General features: G+C 34.6%; 3 protein-coding genes and 1 long non-coding RNA gene across 5 annotated transcripts in view; 2 read left to right on the plus strand and 2 right to left on the minus strand.

Annotated features, from left to right (window-relative positions):
- On the plus strand, nt 1-8,746 carry LOC149727671 (uncharacterized). Its single transcript, XM_089888623.1, has 8 exons — nt 1-117; nt 1,087-1,241; nt 2,712-2,776; nt 3,367-3,533; nt 4,769-4,891; nt 7,176-7,267; nt 7,649-7,765; nt 7,818-8,746. The coding sequence occupies exons 1-8, from the start codon at nt 16-18 to the stop codon at nt 7,969-7,971; spliced, it is 975 nt and encodes a 324-aa protein (XP_089744749.1). The 5' UTR covers nt 1-15; the 3' UTR covers nt 7,972-8,746.
- Nucleotides 5,804-7,139, minus strand: LOC149727672 (uncharacterized). Of its 2 annotated transcripts, none has more exons than XR_016386042.1 (2): nt 6,336-7,139; nt 5,804-6,034 (listed from the first exon to the last, which is right to left on the minus strand). It is a non-coding gene; the product is annotated as an uncharacterized LOC149727672 (long non-coding RNA). The 2 variants fall into 2 exon arrangements; XR_016386043.1 differs by having other exon boundaries at nt 5,804-6,074.
- On the minus strand, nt 8,510-14,667 carry LOC149727673 (uncharacterized). The gene is made up of 9 exons (XM_089888604.1): nt 14,235-14,667; nt 13,371-13,464; nt 11,999-12,177; nt 11,319-11,492; nt 10,724-10,942; nt 10,176-10,328; nt 9,811-9,961; nt 9,390-9,554; nt 8,510-9,070 (listed from the first exon to the last, which is right to left on the minus strand). The coding sequence occupies exons 1-9, from the start codon at nt 14,418-14,420 to the stop codon at nt 8,742-8,744; spliced, it is 1,650 nt and encodes a 549-aa protein (XP_089744730.1). The 5' UTR covers nt 14,421-14,667; the 3' UTR covers nt 8,510-8,741.
- LOC149727674 (uncharacterized) overlaps nt 11,684-20,742 on the plus strand; it is a 22,252-nt gene continuing 13,193 nt past the window's right edge. Inside the window, exon 1 of the mRNA XM_089888592.1 lies at nt 11,684-11,739. The gene's annotated coding sequence lies outside the window, so the exon portion shown is untranslated. The remainder of the gene's footprint in view (nt 11,740-20,742) is intronic.

Here is a 20,742-nt window from a genome sequence, read left to right on the forward strand (position 1 = left end):
TGTAATAAAAAAACTATGGTTTTAAAATATACAGGAGAAGAATTATATAAATCAACATACGCATCGCTGTACAGGAAAAACCCGGAAGATACAAAATGTCGACCAAAATATCATCAGGTATATATTTTATTTTAATTTTTCCTAATTTTTTCACAGGCCGAAGTTTTAATAACAGGCAAAAACTTAACGCTTGAATTTACTTTTGCTGTTGGATGGAAATTGGGGCTATAACGAAATATTTTATAAAGAGCAGTAGATAGTTATACCTTGGGATCAAAATTTATCTAATGTGTGGTAGCATTAATTTTATTAGAAAATTGACCAAATGTGCTAAATCCCAGACCCATAGCGTGCCTCGCTGCAGCGTAGGATCCCCACCATATATGGAATAGAATACGAAGCAACATACTAATCGAATAAAAAAAAAACAAATTGAGGGAAATATTGCTTTAATATGACGAAGTTTCCCTTTAACGTTTAATTAAAATTTACGTGATCTAAAAAGCTGTTAATATATCTAATGTAAAATATCAGCTAAAATATGTATCGCTTTTTTCTATCTTTTACACGCATGTTGAAATGTATTGATAATCAAAATGCAAGCCAACAAAATGCATTAATATTTAATAGTTGGCATGTATTGAATGTTGATATAAATAAACCTAAATATTAAAGCATTATATCTTGTTCGATACAGTATCATTACAGCGTTTCAATTTAATGAGTGTTTGGTTTATTAGAAAAAAATATTAGTTATAGTAGGGTGGGGGAAGATGGAACAGCTTTCAATCTTTTTGTCATCCCATTTAGTAGTAAACTAAGAACATTTAAATTAAGAATTATAAAACCGTATCCTTACGACTTCTGTAGACCGTACTGTTGTTTAAAACACGATCAGGATTTTTAGATGTTATGTACTAAAGGTGTCCCATTTTCCCCCACCCTGCTATAAGTTATTTTTAACCTTTAATTAAAAAAAAAAAAAACATTTTTAAAAGTCTTTTTTATAATTTCCCACCAAACGTTGGAATTAAATTGAAATAATATATTTCCACCTTTTTTAAAGCGTTTCTATCATTATTTCAGCTTGTAAGTCTGAGTGTCGACGCTGCTAACCAAGTGAGATCCCGCAACCACCCTGATTATATCGGTACTCGAAAGTTTGTGCGACCCCCTGGTCTTGACCATGATTACCCCATTTGTTTGGGGCTTGGTAGTTACGTGGATGTCCCATTACAAAAGTAAGTGAATGCGCAATATACTAGAGATGTAATTCACCTTATACGTTTAAAATATGTTTACTGAGCATTGGTTAATGTTGTTGGGTTAAACGTATATGTTTGATGATATAGTAGGATAGGGGAAGATGGGACACTTATTTATTTAATATTCTCGTCCCATTTTCTAATAAACAAAAAACATTCAAAGAATTTTTAAACCGATTTCTTAGGATTCCCATAGAGCATAGAGCGTTGTTAATTGTTTAAATCACGATCAGAATATGTGGATATTATGTGCTAAAGGTGTAAAACACTCGGGAACTATAAAAAGCTAATTAACATAAATTTATTGCGAAATTCGTTAATGTGTTCAAAAACGTTTCAAGCGTTTACAAAGCGGTAAAAAGTTTATAACAGTTAGTAAGATATTTTTAACAACGCCCTTTTGAAGTCCAAAAGATCAAATGATAGGATACTATGTAAAGAGACTATCTGACTATGTAAATAAAGAGACTAATAAATGTTATTTCAGTAAAAAAATAGGCTTAAATCTTAAATAATAAAACGTTGCCGTACCCACAAAGAATTGTGTATTTAAGATAAGATTTAATGATCAGATAAGCATTTTATTGAATGCAGGGAAGTGTTTAAACATCATTATGTCAATCAAGGCTGTCGTCTTTAATACAACATCTTGTCTGTTAAACTGTAAAGTTGCGTGTTCACTTAACATGCGTGACGGGTTCACATCGTGTTTACTTTCTAAGTGACTGCTGAAGACACGGATCCTTGGACGGCTGTTGACGTGTTTAGGTGGTCGGGCTAAGGCGTGACATTTTCGGATAAACATATTATAACACTGCATACCATGTATTAGGTTGGGGGGGGGGCTGCTCCATATTTTCATTCCAATTATATAACTGAATTATATAACTGTATCCTAATAATGACTCTAAAACTCTAAAAGGTGTTTTTAATTGCTAAAAACAACGATCGGGAAATTGTTTCTTTGTGAGCTAACGGTATCCATCTTACCCCACAGAACTATGTTGTTATTATTATTATTATAATTTGAATACTTCGATCTCTCTTCGATCTCTCTTCGACGCTTGCAGTTTTTCAGTCAATTAAAACGAAGCTTTAATTGACTTGATGGCTGAGTTGTGACGTTTGTGGTTGTTGGTGGTTATTCAAAGAACAACAGTCATATAAAATAAACAAGGAATATTTAATTTTGAACTTTGTGCACCTGTTGGATGTCATTGATTTTGTAAAAGTCTTTATCCCTAATGGAACAAGTTTGACGTAAAAAAGTCAATCAAAAATTGTAAATAAACAAATATACCGAATTCCTACTTTTAATGTAGAAGTAAAAAACTTGAAAATTGTGGAAAAGTCTCTTTATTTTTAATTATTTATAGCCTTGTAAAATCGCTGTTTAAATTATCTCTCCATCAAACACGAAACTAACGAGTTTTCTCCCATCTACAGCACAGATAAGCCAATCGTGCGAACGGACCCGCCACAGAAATGTAATCTAGCAGCAAGCAGTCCAGGTTAGTTGCTTGACAAGCTAAAACCATATACCGCCCCTAATCCATTTTTTATGCCTCGCAACTGTAAAGGGTGTTGTACTACATCTCGTACCACCTTGACGTGGTAATTCAACACCATGAGCTTTGAAATAATTATAAGCTTGTCGAACCAGCGACCGCTTTTTTAATTTGATCCAAAAATAAACCAATTTGGCTCGCACGAAATAGATTGTTCCTTTTCTTGTACTTAATTTGATATTCTTACGTCACAAGCACAGTACTGTCCCTTATATTTGTGCCGTAACAATGACTATATGACTATAAACAATAAAAATAATGTGGGGGAAGATGGACCCCGTTAACACATAATATCCCATATTTCCTGATCGTGTTATTGAAAACTAACAACGCTCTTTTAGAGTCGTGGGACTACGGTTACATAATTCTGTAAATATTTTTTGCTTACTACCAAACGGGATGAGAAAAGAAAATGAAATCCCAAATCATTTTACCCCAAACCTATACTGTATGACATAAAACGAGAGAAAATAAGTTTTGTTTTCATACAATTTAAAAAAAAACACAATTGTATTCTATTTTCTTTCCCACAGTTAAAAGTTCGAGAAAACCCCGCAAAAAGGAGGCCGATGAAACATTTGAAGACAAGATAGTTCGACTACGTTGGGTGTCAACTACTAAAAGAGAAGAAGAAGGAAATTGTCTTCCTGTGCCGAAGTGGGATGTACCTTGTACTACACTGGAGGATAACGCTGATATGGTAAAGTTGTTATGGCGGTTGTTAAATATGAGGAAAACGGTCAAAAGTTTAATTTAATTAAAAACATTTTTGAATTTTACTGTTTTATTTAATTTTAAAACTGGTGTTAATTTCATTTCAAACAAATCTTAATTCTTCGTAGGTTAGGGTAAGATGGTTTATCGTCCAATTTGGCAGATCAGCAAAGGATTTTTACAAAACTATATAACCGTAGCCTCGTAATTCCAAAATGGCGTTGTTGGTTATTAATAATATGATTATTAAATACGGTATGTGCTAAAGGTATCCATTTTACCCCTCGCTACAACTTTGTTTTCTTAATTTCACTTCTCCATACATAGGTTAATATTTTACTTTGTATCTTATCGATTTTTTATTAAGTCAGAAATCGAGTTTACGCCCAAGTCTCGCGCTATTCGATTGTCTGGTAGGGACGGAGCGCGAAATAGTAATTATTGCGTCATAATGCAAAACATTCGCGTTATAACCAGTTGTGGATAACATGCGTTCGTTGAACTATGCAAAATTTACGATTTGGACGTAAGACCCAGCAGAATAATATGTTCGTGGTATTGAAGTAACACCGGAACAACGTATTAGGAGTTAATCTTATTAAAAAGAACAAAGCAATGATTCACCTTGCTACTCTTAATTGATTATCGTACAATACAGGATTGGGTAAACCCAAATGCGGTCACAGAAAATAAGAACCCGTACGTTGAGGTTTGATAGATACAGTTAACACATGCTGTTTTATATTTCTAATCGCGTTTAAACAATCAACAATACTCTATAAAGTTGCGAAGATACGTATATATAGTTCTGTAAATACTCGTTATTTATACAATACCAAACGGGACGATTAGAAACATGTACCATCTTACCCCAATGTATTAGAAATGCTGTTTCGTTGTCTGGTCACTTAACTTATAAGTGGTACAGCAGACAAGCATTTTATCCATCAGTAAATTTTTTAAAAAAAAAAAACATCTTCATCAATCTTGAGCTTATACATAAGGACCAATCTTCACTGTATTTTCGTTTTTGCGCAATATTTCGACATTACTTGCTATAATCAAAAAGACAAAGTATAATATTAATGTAATGCACAAAAATAACAGCATACGGTTTTGACAATGCGCAAAATTCAGTGTAATTTCTACATTTCGTTACAGACACATAGATTCGCTTATTTTTCCGGAAATAATCTCATCAGAAATTCCATCTTACCCCAGGTTCGCCAACGACCCCAGAGGTATGAACAGACGGCCTGTGATTGGCAGAATTTGTCACGTGCTTGGAACAAAATACAGCCTTGCTCAAACATTGATTCAAGTGGTTCAGTATCGCAGAAAACGGTTAGTATTTCTGTGTAAACTAAATGATGATAAAGTTTTGTAAAATAATCGGCAAACTCTGGCTTTAATCCTAAACATTTGGGCCTTCTTAGTCGTAGGATATCATCTATATGGGATACTAATGTGGGGTAAGATGGATACCATTAGTACATAATATCCCATATATCCCCTAAGAATATTTTTACACTTAAAGAGTCCGGCCCACGGTTCTCATGGTTGCGCAGTTTTTTGCATAAGAATAAAGTTTTATGTCTACTGATGCTAAATTCACAGCCAGTTTGTGAAAATTCGCTTTAATTTAAAAGTTATGAACCATAAAAAAATCAAATTTCAAAGTTGTAAAAAACGTCACTCGCGGGCACTGTGACGTCACAATGCAATATTTCGTTTATGGGGAAAACCCGGTCTATCAGCGGTTTATTGGTGCAGTTTTGATAGAGAGCAAATCAAAACGTTTTTTAAGGTATTAACAATACCTATGGCTTCAGCAACTTATTGGAAGCTATTTCCTAGGGATCAGTGTATAACCACACAAAATAGCCTACCAAGCTTAGTGGAGAATTAGTTTTCGTGACTTTCTAGGGTTCAGATTTTAAATTCTTTTTGTTTTTTCCCTATATGGCATAGAGTATATTTATATCTGTATTTAAAGTTACCATATAGGAGTTTACCATAAGCCGAGTAATCATGCCTGATAGGTGCTGTGTTTAAAATAGCAAGACAAGAATGGCTGTAAAGTGATAAGTGTGTGTGTGTTTTCATTTTCAAAAGAAAGAACGGGGCTTAAAAAAAAGCAAGCAACATTACATTGGTATGCTGGTCATCTCATATTTGTAGTGCACATTTTACTTCAGATCGCTTTACTATGATATGTTCTAATTAGAAGGAGAGCGCAGAAGAACAAATCCACCATCCGGTACAAGTATTCTTTATTCAAAACAATGAAAATAATCCAATACTTAAATATGTATTTCTTGTAATGTTGAATGTACTTAATTTAAAACAACATAACTCTTGCATGAATCACATTTTGTATGAAACAAGACCATTCAAAACTGAATGATGAAAAATTCTTGCAAATGTTGTTGAACTGTCACTATAATGTTGAACCTTTCTGTTTTCCTTTTCCAGTCATTGCCGTACCTATCGAACAAAGTTCTGATCAGCTGTGTAGCGATACTGTCTAAACAAAATAAATGCCATAAACATGTGATTGACCAACTTTTTGGTATGAAGGCCAGCAATAAATACTAGACTAGAGTAAATTGATTTCACTAAATTTGTATTCCATGCTCGGGTCTCAGTCAAGAACATCATATTTGCAACACAAATCTGTTTACACAAATTTCAACAAATTCAGGAAAAAAGACAGTGCAACACTTTAAACAACAGACTTATTAAATGTCACATTTTTTTTAATAAATGCTATTCTTGGTCAACCCACCAAATTGTGTTGTTGATTTGCTCAGCTTCACTTATTTTCCATGGTCTTGGCCTGTCTACTTCCCCAACACTTGCTGGAAGTACAGGTTCAAACTGGAAAGGCTCAATACCCATTGCTAGTGGACTAGGATCTTCACTTATGTCACTTCATTAGATGAAATACTTCTACCTGACTGCTGACTATACATCACACACTGACACTTTTACATTATTGTTAACTGACAAATTTAAATAGTGTAATACTGTAATACACTTACAAACAATTTTTAAAAATATTAATTTTAAACTAAAATCAGGCCACGGCATTACCCACGGTTATTTCTTAATTTAAAAGTAACAGAAAATGCTATGTCGACGGTACACTGTTTTGCTGTAAACAGCAAAGCCTAAATCAGCTGATCGATTAGAAAAGATCGTGACGTAATTTACGTCATAGTGCCCGCGAGTGACGCAACAATAGGCGAATTTTTTGGCACTTTTTAAAACGTTTTTTTGGCCAAACTAAATATTTTTTTCACAAAAAATTACCACAGATAGTATTTATTAAGTGTAAATTTTCATTTAAAACCAACTTGTATGAGCGTGGTCCAGACTCTTTAACAAAGTCTAAACTCTCCTGTAGTCGTGAGAATACGGTTATATAATTGAGTAAATATTCTTTGTTTACCACCAATATATATTCCTATTGCTGGCCGCCTTGTACAATATGGAGCGTGGATCGTGTTTACCTTTCTTGTATGATTATTGCGAAGTAATAATACAGCAGTCTTATTAAAGTAAACAACCCTATACGACATGCTATTCCTAATCACAGATTAATTAGACTTGGGTTGCTTACTAGGTCCCTATGGGCAAAGGCACCGTTTGGGACAGAAGGCAGAAGATTATGGACGATTTGCGACGAAAGTCAAAACCTGCAACGATTGCTGACCAGTAAGTTGGGTTATTGTGAACCAGCATATTTTTAATATACAGTAGGGTGGGGGAAGATGGGACACCATTTAGCTCTGTTTTCTCGTCTCATTTAGTAGTAAACAGAAAACATTCAAAGAATTCTAAAACTACATCCTCACGACTTCCATAGACCGTTGTTAATTGTTTAAAACACTATCAGAATACTTGGATATTATGTGCTAAAGGTGTCCCATCTTCCCCCACCCTACTATATGTGTTGACTTGTGTATACCAGTTTGAAATTATTTTATCAGGATGTGCTATAACCCTTAAAAATAGTCGAGAAATGTTTTAAACACATCTTGTACAAACATCTATCGTGACTGTCTGTGAAATAATATTGAAATTAACTGTCAACAGATGTCGCCTTCGCAAACTTCCAGGATTTGCAGGTTTTGTACCACGTGAGCCGGTTGAAAGCCGATTCGATCCGAGTTGTTCCGAAATATTCCGAAGTTCAGCTAGCCGTGTATACAGGTACCAACTCGAAATTTAACTTATTAAAATTACATTGATATTCCCGGTTCAGGGCATTTCCCCATGACGTCATGAACGACCCAAGAACAATGACCAATCACCGTAAAGCTCCCTTGTCACGCATGATTACACTTGTGTATCCTAGCAACCCATTCAAAATCACCCCCAGTACCATGCACACGTCAATTAACCCAGTTTACAATTAACTAAAACTTCAAATTTCTATAAACTTAAAAATAAACATTATCGATAAACATGGTTTAAACTTAGTGAGTTCGCTACAAAGTGAATCATTAAGAAGAATATGCTTCCAGTAAAGTATTCGCATAATATGATGGCGATTTTAGTAAATTATTTTTAAATCACCTCGTTAACTCTAGCTAATAGCTTAACCATTTCGATCAAATGGTCCCGTTTTCTTTTCACGTGCGATTAAACCCATAAGTCTCAACTTTAAACTATACATCGTATACCACAACGTTATTATTTTAACACTGTACACTAAACGGAAGTTTCTTAATCCCGTTTTACAACCAACATGTAGAATATGTTTTCCGTATTTTTTATAACTTACACATTAACATAACATACATAACTTTTAACACAGCAATGTGTGACCTGAACACATTTCTTTAAATCTCAAAGATTGATACCATTTTCTGACACATTCTTTCTAGTGACGTCACGGCACACGCTGGTGATATCACGATGCACCTGCTTTATAAAATGACGTCACGACACACGTAATTTGAACTTTTTTTATTCCAACGTTTTAACAATGCACACATACATATATATATATGTGTGTGTATGTGTGGTATATAATGGGTAAATTGAGGCACAATTATAAAAAGTCCATACGAGTTATATTTACAATACACGATCAAGACGTCATTACACGGTGAGTTATTTGCATCGATTACTTATTGCAATTTTGGCAATTGGCCAAAAGTTAATTCTAATAAAAAAACAAGTTTTAAATTCTCGTCACAATCGTAGTAAATCCTGGCGATGCGTGGTCGGGCCCTCTCGGTTGTCGCGTTACACTACAACTATTATGACGTAACAATGTCCCTGTTATTCTCCTCCCACAAAGTCGCGGTCCTCGCGAATTTTTCGATGTGACGTCGACTTTGTTTGTTACGTCATAATCAACCTTCAGTTCTGTATTATCTTTCACTGGACAAGGGACTTCACTATCGTCGGGAAAGTTCGTGACGTCTTGTGTCCGGTCTTGGCGGTAGAGAGTCCTTTTTACTCGGGGACCAAGAAGTGCCACCCTCGTACCAGCTAGTGAAGACAGATCTGAATATAAGTTATTTATATAATTTGTTTTCTTAAAATCAAAATGTTTATATTAAAGTTTTAAAAAGTTGTATCAGGAACTAAAATGTTGTCATTTTTTTAAAGCATCATTTCCTACCTCATAAAAAGCCAAGCAAAAGCACCCTGGATGTTGAGGTAATGGGCCACCCTGGCCTACACCCCAGTTGGCATGGCATCACACTTTTATAGATTAGATTACCCCACTAATCCTTGGTTTAAAACTAAAACAATATAACTTAACACATCTAGACAAGTGACAATTATTATTCCACTTTTTCAACGCGAGTAATTTATTTACCTTTTATTCCTTGTTTATATTTTTCAAGTTGATCTTCGTTTATATTCTCTTGATCCTTTATGACGTCATAATCGTCCTTGTTTTGCAGAAGGTGTTTCAGAATTCGAACCGATGCCAACGCGTCTTCTGATTGGTCGAAATCTACCACAGCGCACAAGGATTTGCCTGCGTAAGTTTTAATGAGTTATATAAAATATTTTTTATAAAAATCTAAAATATAAAATCAAAAAAATATTAAAATAATTTTTCTAAGATTTAATTTAATATTTTTAGTTAGTTAGTTAATTTAAATTATAAGTTTAATGTCAATTTATAAAAAAGAACAGATAATTAAAATACATTTTATTAATTTTTATAATACTGTGTTTTTAATTCAAAATTAAACGTTTTTCCAAATTATTTAAACATTATAATTTCTTACCAATATCATAAACCTGTGTCGCATAATTTTTTAGATCACAAGGAACCTCTTTATCGCTTCTTAACAATCTCACAAACCCAATCTCACCAAACAATGCGAATAATGACGTCACTTTCTCCACGGAATTGTATTCAGAAGGTAATCGAATCGCCTGGAAGAAAATTCAATATTTTAATTTGTTCTATTCTACGTGGGTGAGGTCCTACAGACCTACAGCGTGGCACACCAAGGGACCTGAGAGGTAAGCCACATATAGTTGGCCTATTACACCACCAACACCCATGGTGCTACCGCAAGAGCCTTACCAAATATAAGTCTGTTTTATCAGTCGTAAAAACAACTAATTAATAGATAAGAATTTATACCAGAACGCTTGTTAGTTGTCGAGGTTTCCGGAGATTTTCGGAAAGATTCGCGCGCCTTCGGATCCGAAGTCCTTCCGAACTCACAACGACGGTTGTAGAAAGTCGCACGATGGCGCTACGTACGACGGCCCAATCACGTGTCAATTTTTTAACCTTTAATTTAAAAAAAAAATTATTTTGAAAAGCGATAGTCGTTAAACCCCAATTAAATTTAACTGTTCCTGAGCGTGGTCGCTACACCCAGCAAACAAAAATGAGCCTTTTTTGTAATTATTATTTTTTAATTGGACTTATAGTAGGGTGGTGGAAGATGGGACACCTGCTTGTTTTAGCTTTCCGTCCAATTTGATGGTAAACAAAAACAAATCAAAGAATTATAAAACTATGCCTTCACAACTCCCTTAGACCGGTGTTAATTGTTCAAAAAACACGATCAGGATTATTAGGTATTATGTGCTAAAGGTGTCCCATCTTCCCCCACCCCACTATATATTAAAAAGAAAATTGTATTGTTATGAATTTATGACGTAATCACCAATCATTCTTACCTTTTTAAATGACGTAATAAGCTTGATACTGACGTAACCATCTTTTTTGCACCGGATCTGACGTAACAAATATTTGTCTTTCATGAGATAAGCATCCGACAAATAATATTCGATTTGTTTCGCAATGGCGTTTGTGACGTAATAACCGGGCACTTGTTGACCAACAATGCCCCAATATTGGTCGTCGTCACTAATTGTCCAATAATGTTCACTATCCTCCTGCAAGTAAAACATTTCAAATTAAGTTCGTGCTACAGTGGTTAATGGCTAGTTAGCTTTTTTTAGTCCAGATGATACAGGTTCGAAGCTGGACACTGCTAGCTTTGGAGGTGTATGTGTCTTTGCACAGAACATACTTGTAATTGCTTCAGCCAAGTGGCTTAATGCGTTTTCCAAATTGTCAACCATGCAAAAAAATAACCATAAAGTTATATACATGGTGACCCATATATATAGGCGAACACGAAGTGTGTGAAACAAAACGCCAATGTTAAAACGACTGTCGTTTTCCGACCACGCGAGAATGAATAGGTTACATCCATTTATTCAATATAGGTTACAATCATGTAAGTTATAAAAGTCAGAATGTTCTTACATTTTCGCACTCTTGAGTTAAGTTTCTTCCATTTTCATTGGAGGAATTAGAACTTGTGTCGTCACAATCCCATGATGACGTCACAGAAGATGTGGGTTCGCCGATTCCACTGTCGGCGCTGTCGTACCTCGATTCGCGGCTGGTAGTGTTTAGGAATCTTTCGCTTTTTGAATTCTATAAAAAATGATAACCGATAAAAATATTTTTTTAAATCAAAAATCTAAAAAAAGATATAAACAAAACCGATACAAAAATAGGGAACACATTCTGGAGAATCCTTCACAAAAACGGTTTTGAATGAAATAAAATGACTACAAATAATTTCCATAATTGGTGTTTAATGTTTATTCCCTACGATAGGCATACGAAAACATAAAGCAGAAATCTATTTTGAATTTTGAAGATAGCATACAAGTTACTGGTATGTTGAAATTATTATTTCTGTTAAAATTTTCATTTTTATCATTGATATAAATGAACACAAAGAACAAATATTCATGCATGGTTCTCAAGTTTGTTTGAAGCAGGTGTAAAAGTACACTAGTTGATCTGAAGCATTTGGTACAAAAGCCCACTTTAACATAATTGAAAAATAGTTTAGGCATTACATGCAAAGTACCAAACGTATACTCGCTATAGAAAAATAATAAACTAAAAAAATAATTTTAAAAATAACTTACGCATTTCAAACGAGTTTCTTCGCAACCGTTAGATAAGTTTTCACTTCTTGGTTGGTAATGAGATGAAGTGTTACTTGGTTGTCCCATGCCACGTACAGTTACCATGCTACCATTATATGGTGTTGTGTTAATATACACATGTTGTGGGGAATAGTAATGCATGGAGTTTCGAATATGAGCTGAATGACAAATATTGTATCAGTGTTATTATAATTTCAAATATTTTTTTGGCTTCCTAAATTATTTTCTTCGGTTTATAAACTATTTATTTCAACGTTTCGTCTGCAGTTTGGGTAAAAATTACCGTGGGGTGAGATATAGCGCACCTTTAGCACATAATGTCCAAATGTTAATTGTTTTAAACAATTAACAATGGTCTATGGAAGTCCTAAGGATACGGTTTTATAATTCTTTCAATGTTCTTTGTTTAATACCGAATGGGACGATAAAACAGATTGAAAAAAGTGTCCTGTCATTCCCCACTACTATATGCTGTTTCAGCATTATGGCTGGTATATCAGACGTAACTGGGTATAGTTATAATAATTGCTTCATGCTTGCCGCGTTCTAACAGGTAGCATGATCAGTGTCAAGAAAGACAACCTTTGAACGCGTAATTATTTTATTAGATGTGGCTTATTATAAGTATATATAGATAGCTCGTGAAATGTGTTTAGAAAGTTCGGTATATATAGTAGGGCGGGAGAAGACGGGACACCTTTACCACACAATATCCTAATATGCTGATCGTGTTTTAAACAATTAAATACGGTCTATTGAAGTCGCGAGAATACGGTTTTATAATTATTTGAATGCTCTTTGTTTGCTACCAAATCGGAAGAAAAAAACAGAATGAAAAAGGTGTCCCATCTCCCCCCACCCTACTGTATATGATGTTTATGAAATATGTAATATGAAACGATTACTAAATTGTCGGTTATTTTCATAGAAAGTTGAGGTAATATGGTTTACGTTTTTGATCTCTTTTATCGTCTAAATTGTAATAAACAAAACATATTTACAAAGGTATAAAACCGTATCCTATAACGGTATTCATCTTTAACCGCCAATTCTATATAGTTGAGGTTTTGTAAACTGTTCTCTCACCACGTACATTTGGAATATACAGTGCAAAGTAAAAATACGTTATTTGTTGTCAAAATGTTTGCCGTAAATTCGTAGTGCGTTTTATCTTTCTACGTGTGCGAGGTCCAAAAGCGTGACATGCCATATAGTTCCTTGAATTTGGGCAAAAGTTGGCCCTTAACCCCTAAATGCATTGTTTCCTTGCCTACCTGACTTCATACACCACCAGTAATACAGTTTAGAACTATACTGTATTTTTTTACATTGCATTAACTTGATTGCTTACCTGAAGGATAAGTGTGAACGTAAACTTGTGGTGGAACAACTGCTGTATATGGAGCTGGGTGGGGTGGGTATGACACCATTTGTGGGGAATAACACTGAAATAATAAAAGCCTTTGAATAAATTTAATACGGAAAACATATTTGGGCTGTTGTGTGTAACATATATATAGTAGGGTGGGGGAGGATGGAACACTTTTGAGTTTTATTTTTTGTCGCATTTGGTAGTAAACATAAAAAAAATTAAAAAACGTATCCTCACGACTTCTATAGACCGTTAAATGTTTAAAACACGATTTAGGTATATGCTGTGCTAAAGACGTCCCATTTTTCCACAACCTACTGTAGTTAATATAGAAACGCAACGTTGTAGTTTGGGGTCAAATTATTTCATCTTCTTATTGTATAATATCATACCGTTGGTGTAGCAAAAAAATAATGTTTACAGAAATATATAGCCGTATCCCCTCGCTTGTAAAAGTGCGTTAATTGTTAAAACACGATTAGAAAATATGGGATATTATGTTCTAACGGTACAATACTAACGTGATAATACTGAAAAATGTCAAACCTATTAGTTACGTTCATACTGCAACTCGGTAGTCGCTACCACCCACACAAATAAGGTTTATATCTTCGCCCCCGCATAACAATATATAAACATCATCGGAGCCGTAGCCTAGTTCCCGATAAAAAATTATTTGCCATACATAAAAGTATCCAAAAACGAAATCACCCACGAGTTACATCATTGGTGACTCGTCAGCTGACACGAGGTGCATACAACACCCATGTTATATCGACTGTCGTTTTCCCACCACGCGTATATATAAATAGGTTGCATTCAATCATTCATTAGTTTATTTACCTTAATTGTTTCTCTGTAGAAACCAGCTGCAGGTTTGTGGGGTATGTGTTCCGGTATCGACTTCATGTATTGAGTACTGGAGGGGGGTGTGTCATTTGTCATACCGACAGTGATAAATAAACTTAAACAGTGATGACCTGTATATATGCTGAGGTATCTGAGAAATATTTCCAAGTATTTAAACATTACGGTCACGTATTAGGCCTTTTTTCGTAAGAAATTAAATAACGTTTTTGCCATAATCTTTGAATGGCCTATATCTGGTATGTGGCCGCTGAAAGATTATTTACATTATGCCTGTATGGTAGCAGAAGTAGCAGAATATAAGGTATAGCTGTTCCAAATATAGGTGGTCCATATTATTAATGACTTTTTTCGATTATAAGCGAACGTGTTATCTATTTTTAAACAAATTTAGTTTAATTTAATAAACACTTAAACATATCCTTTCATTTATATACTTGGTGCATATTACAAATACATATATAGTGCATATAAGAACCATAACTATTCACCTCAAGCCTATGTTTAACAAAAACCTATACACCTCAAGCATATGTTCAACATAAACCTATACACCTCAAGCCTATGTTCAACATAAACCTATACACCTCAAGCCTATGTTCAACATAAACCTATACACCTCAAGCCTATGTCCAACATAAACCTATACACCTCAAGCCTATGTTCAACATAAACCTATACACCTCAAACTATATTCAATATATACCTATATACACTTCATACATATATCTTGAGCTCTAGCCGTTATACACATATGAACGCAATCGAACAAAACGCCCGAGTTTTATACCTCGTTTCGTGAACACTTCTCTAAACAGCAGCAATTCGCGTTTAATCGTTTTCTCTCATGAAATAGTGGGCAGTTACGCCATAGAGATATTTTTCTTTTTCTATTGTTTACATTGTGCTTTCTAATCTCGAACCTTAGTCTTCTATTCAATGAACAGCGACAAACATGCGAACGTCGAAACGACTTTCTATTTTCCCTTAATCACTCGAGATTGGAAAGAATCCTTTGTAGATACGCAGATCTAATGAGTTATAATAACTAGGTGTTCTTTATAGCGGATTCTTGGGGAAAAAATCCGTCAATACGGTAAACCATCTTATATAAATACGTAATAATGCCTATATTTTTAAAACAGAAAATAAAATTGCTCATTTAGTCAAATAAACTTCGCTTTTCACTCAATACGCATAAAAACAAATGAACATGCCTCTATTTGGAAAAAGTAATTGAAAATTAACACCTATCAAACCCTTTACTATAACCATCTAAATAATATAGCAGTTTAAGGCGTGTTTTTTTTAAAAAACGGCAAATAAAAACGGTTTAACTCTTATTCATATATAAAAGATTACGTTATAGTATAGGTTTGGGTAATATAATTGAGGTTTTCATTCTCGTTTACCGTCCTATTCAGTAGTAAACAAGGTTATTTACAAAATCATTCAACCGTATCCTTCCTACTCTAAAATAGCGTTATGAGTTGTAAAAAACACGACCAAAAATACGAAATTACGCACCAACGGTATCTATCTTACCCTTACTATATTTAAAACAACAAAAGAATAAACCAATAGTTCGATGAAACTGATCTTCATTTTTAAAATAGCGTTAATTAAATTTTATTTATTTTACCGCTCACATGTTTGTGCTGTGTGCTCTATATGCCCGAAATGATAAACATTGTCCTGCTTCTATACGTATATAATTTATATTGTCCATCTATTCAACTAAACACTGTCTCCATCCCTATTAAAGAGTCGTCACATATACATACATTTACAACACTACATACTTGCTGACCGCTTTAACTGATCCCTCCATAAAATCAACCTCCTCATTTATGGTCTATGGTTCAGTTAAGGTTGTGCAACCTCAAGTCAACTGAGTTCAATCAAAATTTAACGAAAATACGACAGCCGTTTTTTTCAGGTATAATCGTTCTTTTAGTTCATTGGGTTCAATGCGTTTTTCTTTCATTATTCTGTCGTGTTTATGATAAAGTTCTCGGACATTTTAAGTTAAATCCTTCATCCTGTAGCCTGGATCTGTTCAAAACGATTTTAAATCTCTGATTTTACAACCTACTACCGATTCTTGTTATTAAGTTATTGCGGATGAGTAAAAGTTTTGAGATCCTTATATGCTATAACGCAATGTCTCGTGAGTGGACCTTGTTATATACTACAAGCACGCTTTGTTTTTTGACCGTTTGCTACTTCCATATGTTTTGTTTATCTTTTTAATCAAAGTAGCAAGGTCAAAATAAATAACAGGTACCAAGGATACTAGAGACCATGCACCATACATATATCTCTAGTAGGCCGGGCTGGAACGAGAAGGAAATTATATCAGCAAAACCATAGTTTTTTAATACACGCTATATCGTGATTGGGGTAAAAATTACTTGAGTAAATACCCATGGTTGGAACTTAAAATTAAAACTTCCGACAGCATAACTCATTTAATCGACTTGGGAGTTATGCCAAAAAATTGATCCATAACTTCCAGAAGTCCTATAGTAGGATGGGGAAGATGGAACACCTTTTCATTCTATTTTTTTAATGTTTATCGAGCTTTAAGAACGTCATTCTGGTGAATTCTATCTGAAATAAACCAGCGTTGATTCGGCCCTGTGTTGCATAACTTTAACATAAATCTTAATTTCTCGTGAACGTTCTTGTTTCTCGCAAAAACTTAGCATTATGACGTCACATGCGCTTCTAATTACCACTTGACCCTTCCGTATTTTCGGCTTATTCTGTTACGTCACAATATCATCCGACGCATAAATGGACTCTTTATAATTTTCGACTCAACCAATCAAAATTAATTTTCAAGTTAAGTTTTCTGTGTAAGATTGAATTTAGTCCCAAAATTTTCTTGACCATCACGTGTTACAGAAATTGTCGTTCTCGATATTCTGATGTTGCTCATCGAGGTTTATTAATGTCCGGACCACATGCTACATTGCGAGATATTAAAGTAAAAAAAACACATAAAATATTGAAACTTCGCATCGTGTAATAGGGTTGGGGTAAGATGGTTAATATTTTGTTTCTTTTTATCGTCCCATTTGGTAGTAAACAAAGAATATTTTCAGAAAAATATGACCGTATTCTCACGAATCTAAAATAGAGTTGTTATTTGTTCATAACTCGGCCAGCAAATAGAAGCTGCACGAAGAGAATGCTGAGCCGTTTTTTTCTTTTTTTGCATCTTTTATTCAAAAACTCTCTCGTTTTTAATTTTCTATTTTTTATTTTTTAATCTTTTATTTTACGAAAAAAACAGAAACTGAATTTCTTCTTGACCTGACAAGCTTGAAATTAAAACTTGAGATTTAAAATCGGCTCTTATGAGTCAATAATGCTACGTTGTGACGTCACAGAGCCCGCGGCATAGGTCAGGTATGACCAGTAATTTACATTTTAGCAATTAATTTTTTATTTAATTAAATTAATCTTTAAGCACAATGTGTTAAATAATATTTAAATTATACCATTTCAATGTTTCGTAAAATTTCAATTAGTTAAAAAACATCAACATAGAGATTTGAATTAGTAGCGCTCGGAACTTATTTTTAAAGATAACATGTGTGGACCTAAACATTTATATTTAGCATATCATAAAAACCTTACCCTTTTAGACGGTTGCATAACTCCTAAAGTACTAAAGTCTGAACCTCAAATGTCAACACGACAACAACAAACAAACAATCTTATCTCTTGATCAAAACCTCCACAAACTTCGCTTCAATGAAACCTCAATGTGGGCCATGCTTCATAACATTGACACGACCTACTTTTAAACCAATCAGATCTCACGATTTTACGCCCACGGCAACATGTTAACGCCCACTTTTGTTTCGTTTTCTTCATTTATCTAGAATATGAGGGCGAACTTTGCCCTACATGTTATTGCTACTAGGCATATTATTTTATATAACTGCTTAAAGAGTCAAGACTGCTAGTATTGTGGTCGTATGTGACCTTAATATCAACCTTGTTTTAGAATGCAAATTGTCAGTCATCGCAGTACCGTGGGGCAAGATGGGACACCTTTAGCACATAATATACAATTATCCCGATCGTGTTTTGAATAATTAACAATGGTCTATGCTGGGAGTCATGAGGATACAGTTTTTATAATTCTTTAAATGTTCTTTGTTTACTGCCAAATGGGACAATTATAAAAGAGGGAAAAAATATGTTATTATCGCACCACCCTTATGTAAATGACGTGTATTAAATATTTGTCCGCGCGGTGTCCTCGGTGAGTCGCAGTATGAATGAATGGAACCTGGTTTATCGTCGAGTGGGAAAAACGTTATGACACGGATGTAGGGGTGTTCTGTTTCGTACTTTTCGTGCCGCTCACTTATTTCTGATATTTTGTAATGCATGGCTGACAATTTTGACAATTTAGACAACCCAAAGGTGACCACTGGGTTGGAGTAATTTATTTAAGTGTCTTTCCAAGAACACATAAGCGCAGAATGGTAGTCATGCCGAGCTTCGAACCCAGAACATTTGGCTGAGACATGCGCGCCTACTACTTTGCTACGTCACCCGAAGATTTCCATAAAACTGTCTTTAAAGTCGTTTCCACTTATCAGTGATTCTTACAAATGTGTATTTTACGAATGGCACAACTTTTCCAAACATTTCTCAACCAACTTTCTATTGGTAAACATGACGTAATATTGTATCGTTAATTACTCCCCAAGCTGCCAATATCGACTTACCAACGGGGAGTTCCCTCGGTGACTATGCTGTTTATTACGTCATAGTACTGTGGGGAATTTCCACTACCAGTTATTATTACTATTATGTTTACTATACTAATATTAATAGTATAGGATGGATGAAGTCGGGACTTCTTAATTAGCACAAAATAACCAAATATCCTGATCATGTTTTAAACACTGATATATAATGTGTGTTTTTACAACCTCTCAGTTATGGGACGAACTACTTTTTGTGGCCATGTATAGGCGTTGATTCTGATACGTTGGTAGGAAATTCCATGTTCATGAACCACAACCACGATATTCGTTAGTGTTGAAAAGTATTTCCGAATTTGTACCGAAGAATCGCATGTAGGCATAACATGAACTCCTGTCAAATAAGACAATTTGTGTATGATAATCAGTAATGAGCAAATTCTCAACTAAATCGAAATGTGTTGGGGTAATGGCCCAATCCTGATGTCCATCTTATGTCTCCTGGTTTACCCCGCTGTAGAAACTCATACATACAGAATAAAGTATAATTTCTATAGAATTTAGTTTACCAAATTAAAAATTGAGCGAAATTTTATCTAAAAAAGATATTAACGGTAAAACAATTGCCCATATTGATACAAGGTAATTGTGGGTAAAATATACAGCCGACTTGTGGGTAAAATAAATGCGAAGTAAAAACAGTTGGTTAGAATACTGCTTAGCTATTACGTTCAGTAGGCTGGTGTCGTGATATATTTAACAGGTTTCGCATCATATTTAGCCCGAACTTCTACGCATACGTAGTGTCGTAGTTGCGCATGATTATTGTCGTCGCGGCGCATGCGCAGTAGCGCCCAGTCCAAATATATAGCGACACCGGGACTGTATTTTATATATTTCAACACCTAATTTCTTTAGTAGGAGCCGTGTTAGCGTTCATGTTTTATCTCTCTGGTAAATATTAATTATTTAAATAATAATAACATGGTTTTAATTAAATGCTGTTGGAAAATACTAAAAACATGTTTGGAAATTGCTCATGTTCACTGTCGAGTTATAACATGGGTGTTTTTTTATATACATCAGGCACGCATGGTGTATTTATGCACAACATGCTCACTGTCGAGTTATAACATGGGTGTCATCTTATACACCACACACACACGGCCGTATTCATACACCTCATGCTCACTGTCGAGTTATAATATGGGTGTCTTCTTATACACCAGACACACATGGTGTATTCATACACCTCATGCTCACTGTCGAGCTATAACATGAGTGTCATCTTTTACACCACACACACACGGCCGTATTCATACACCTCATGCTAATGACATGGATACTTCTTATACCCGTGGTGTTCTACCTCATGCGCAGGGTTGATTTATAACATATGTACCGATACACCACATGCAGTCACGATTGCAGCATGGTCGGTATGCACAGCCATTCGAACACTTACGTTTCGGAAAATTCCGTTTATTTTAAATCGAGGTCGGATCGAATTGTGCGTCTCATTTGTCACGTGATCCAATCACGACAGAACATGAATAAATCATGTGATAAAATCAATGACGTAACCAACTGACAGGCGTCCAATCAGAGGCCAGATTGCCCCCCAGACAAATTAAAATTAAAAAGTCGCAAAAATTCCTCTTCAATCTAATGAGAGCCCTTATGCAAGCGATTTAATGCCGTGGCTTTCAAACTTTTTTACTCTTGTACAAATTAAAAGGAAAATTACAGCG

This window comes from Ciona robusta, chromosome 11 (assembly GCF_009617815.1).
Source record: "Ciona robusta chromosome 11, ASM961781v2".
Lineage (NCBI taxonomy): Eukaryota > Metazoa > Chordata > Ascidiacea > Phlebobranchia > Cionidae > Ciona > Ciona robusta.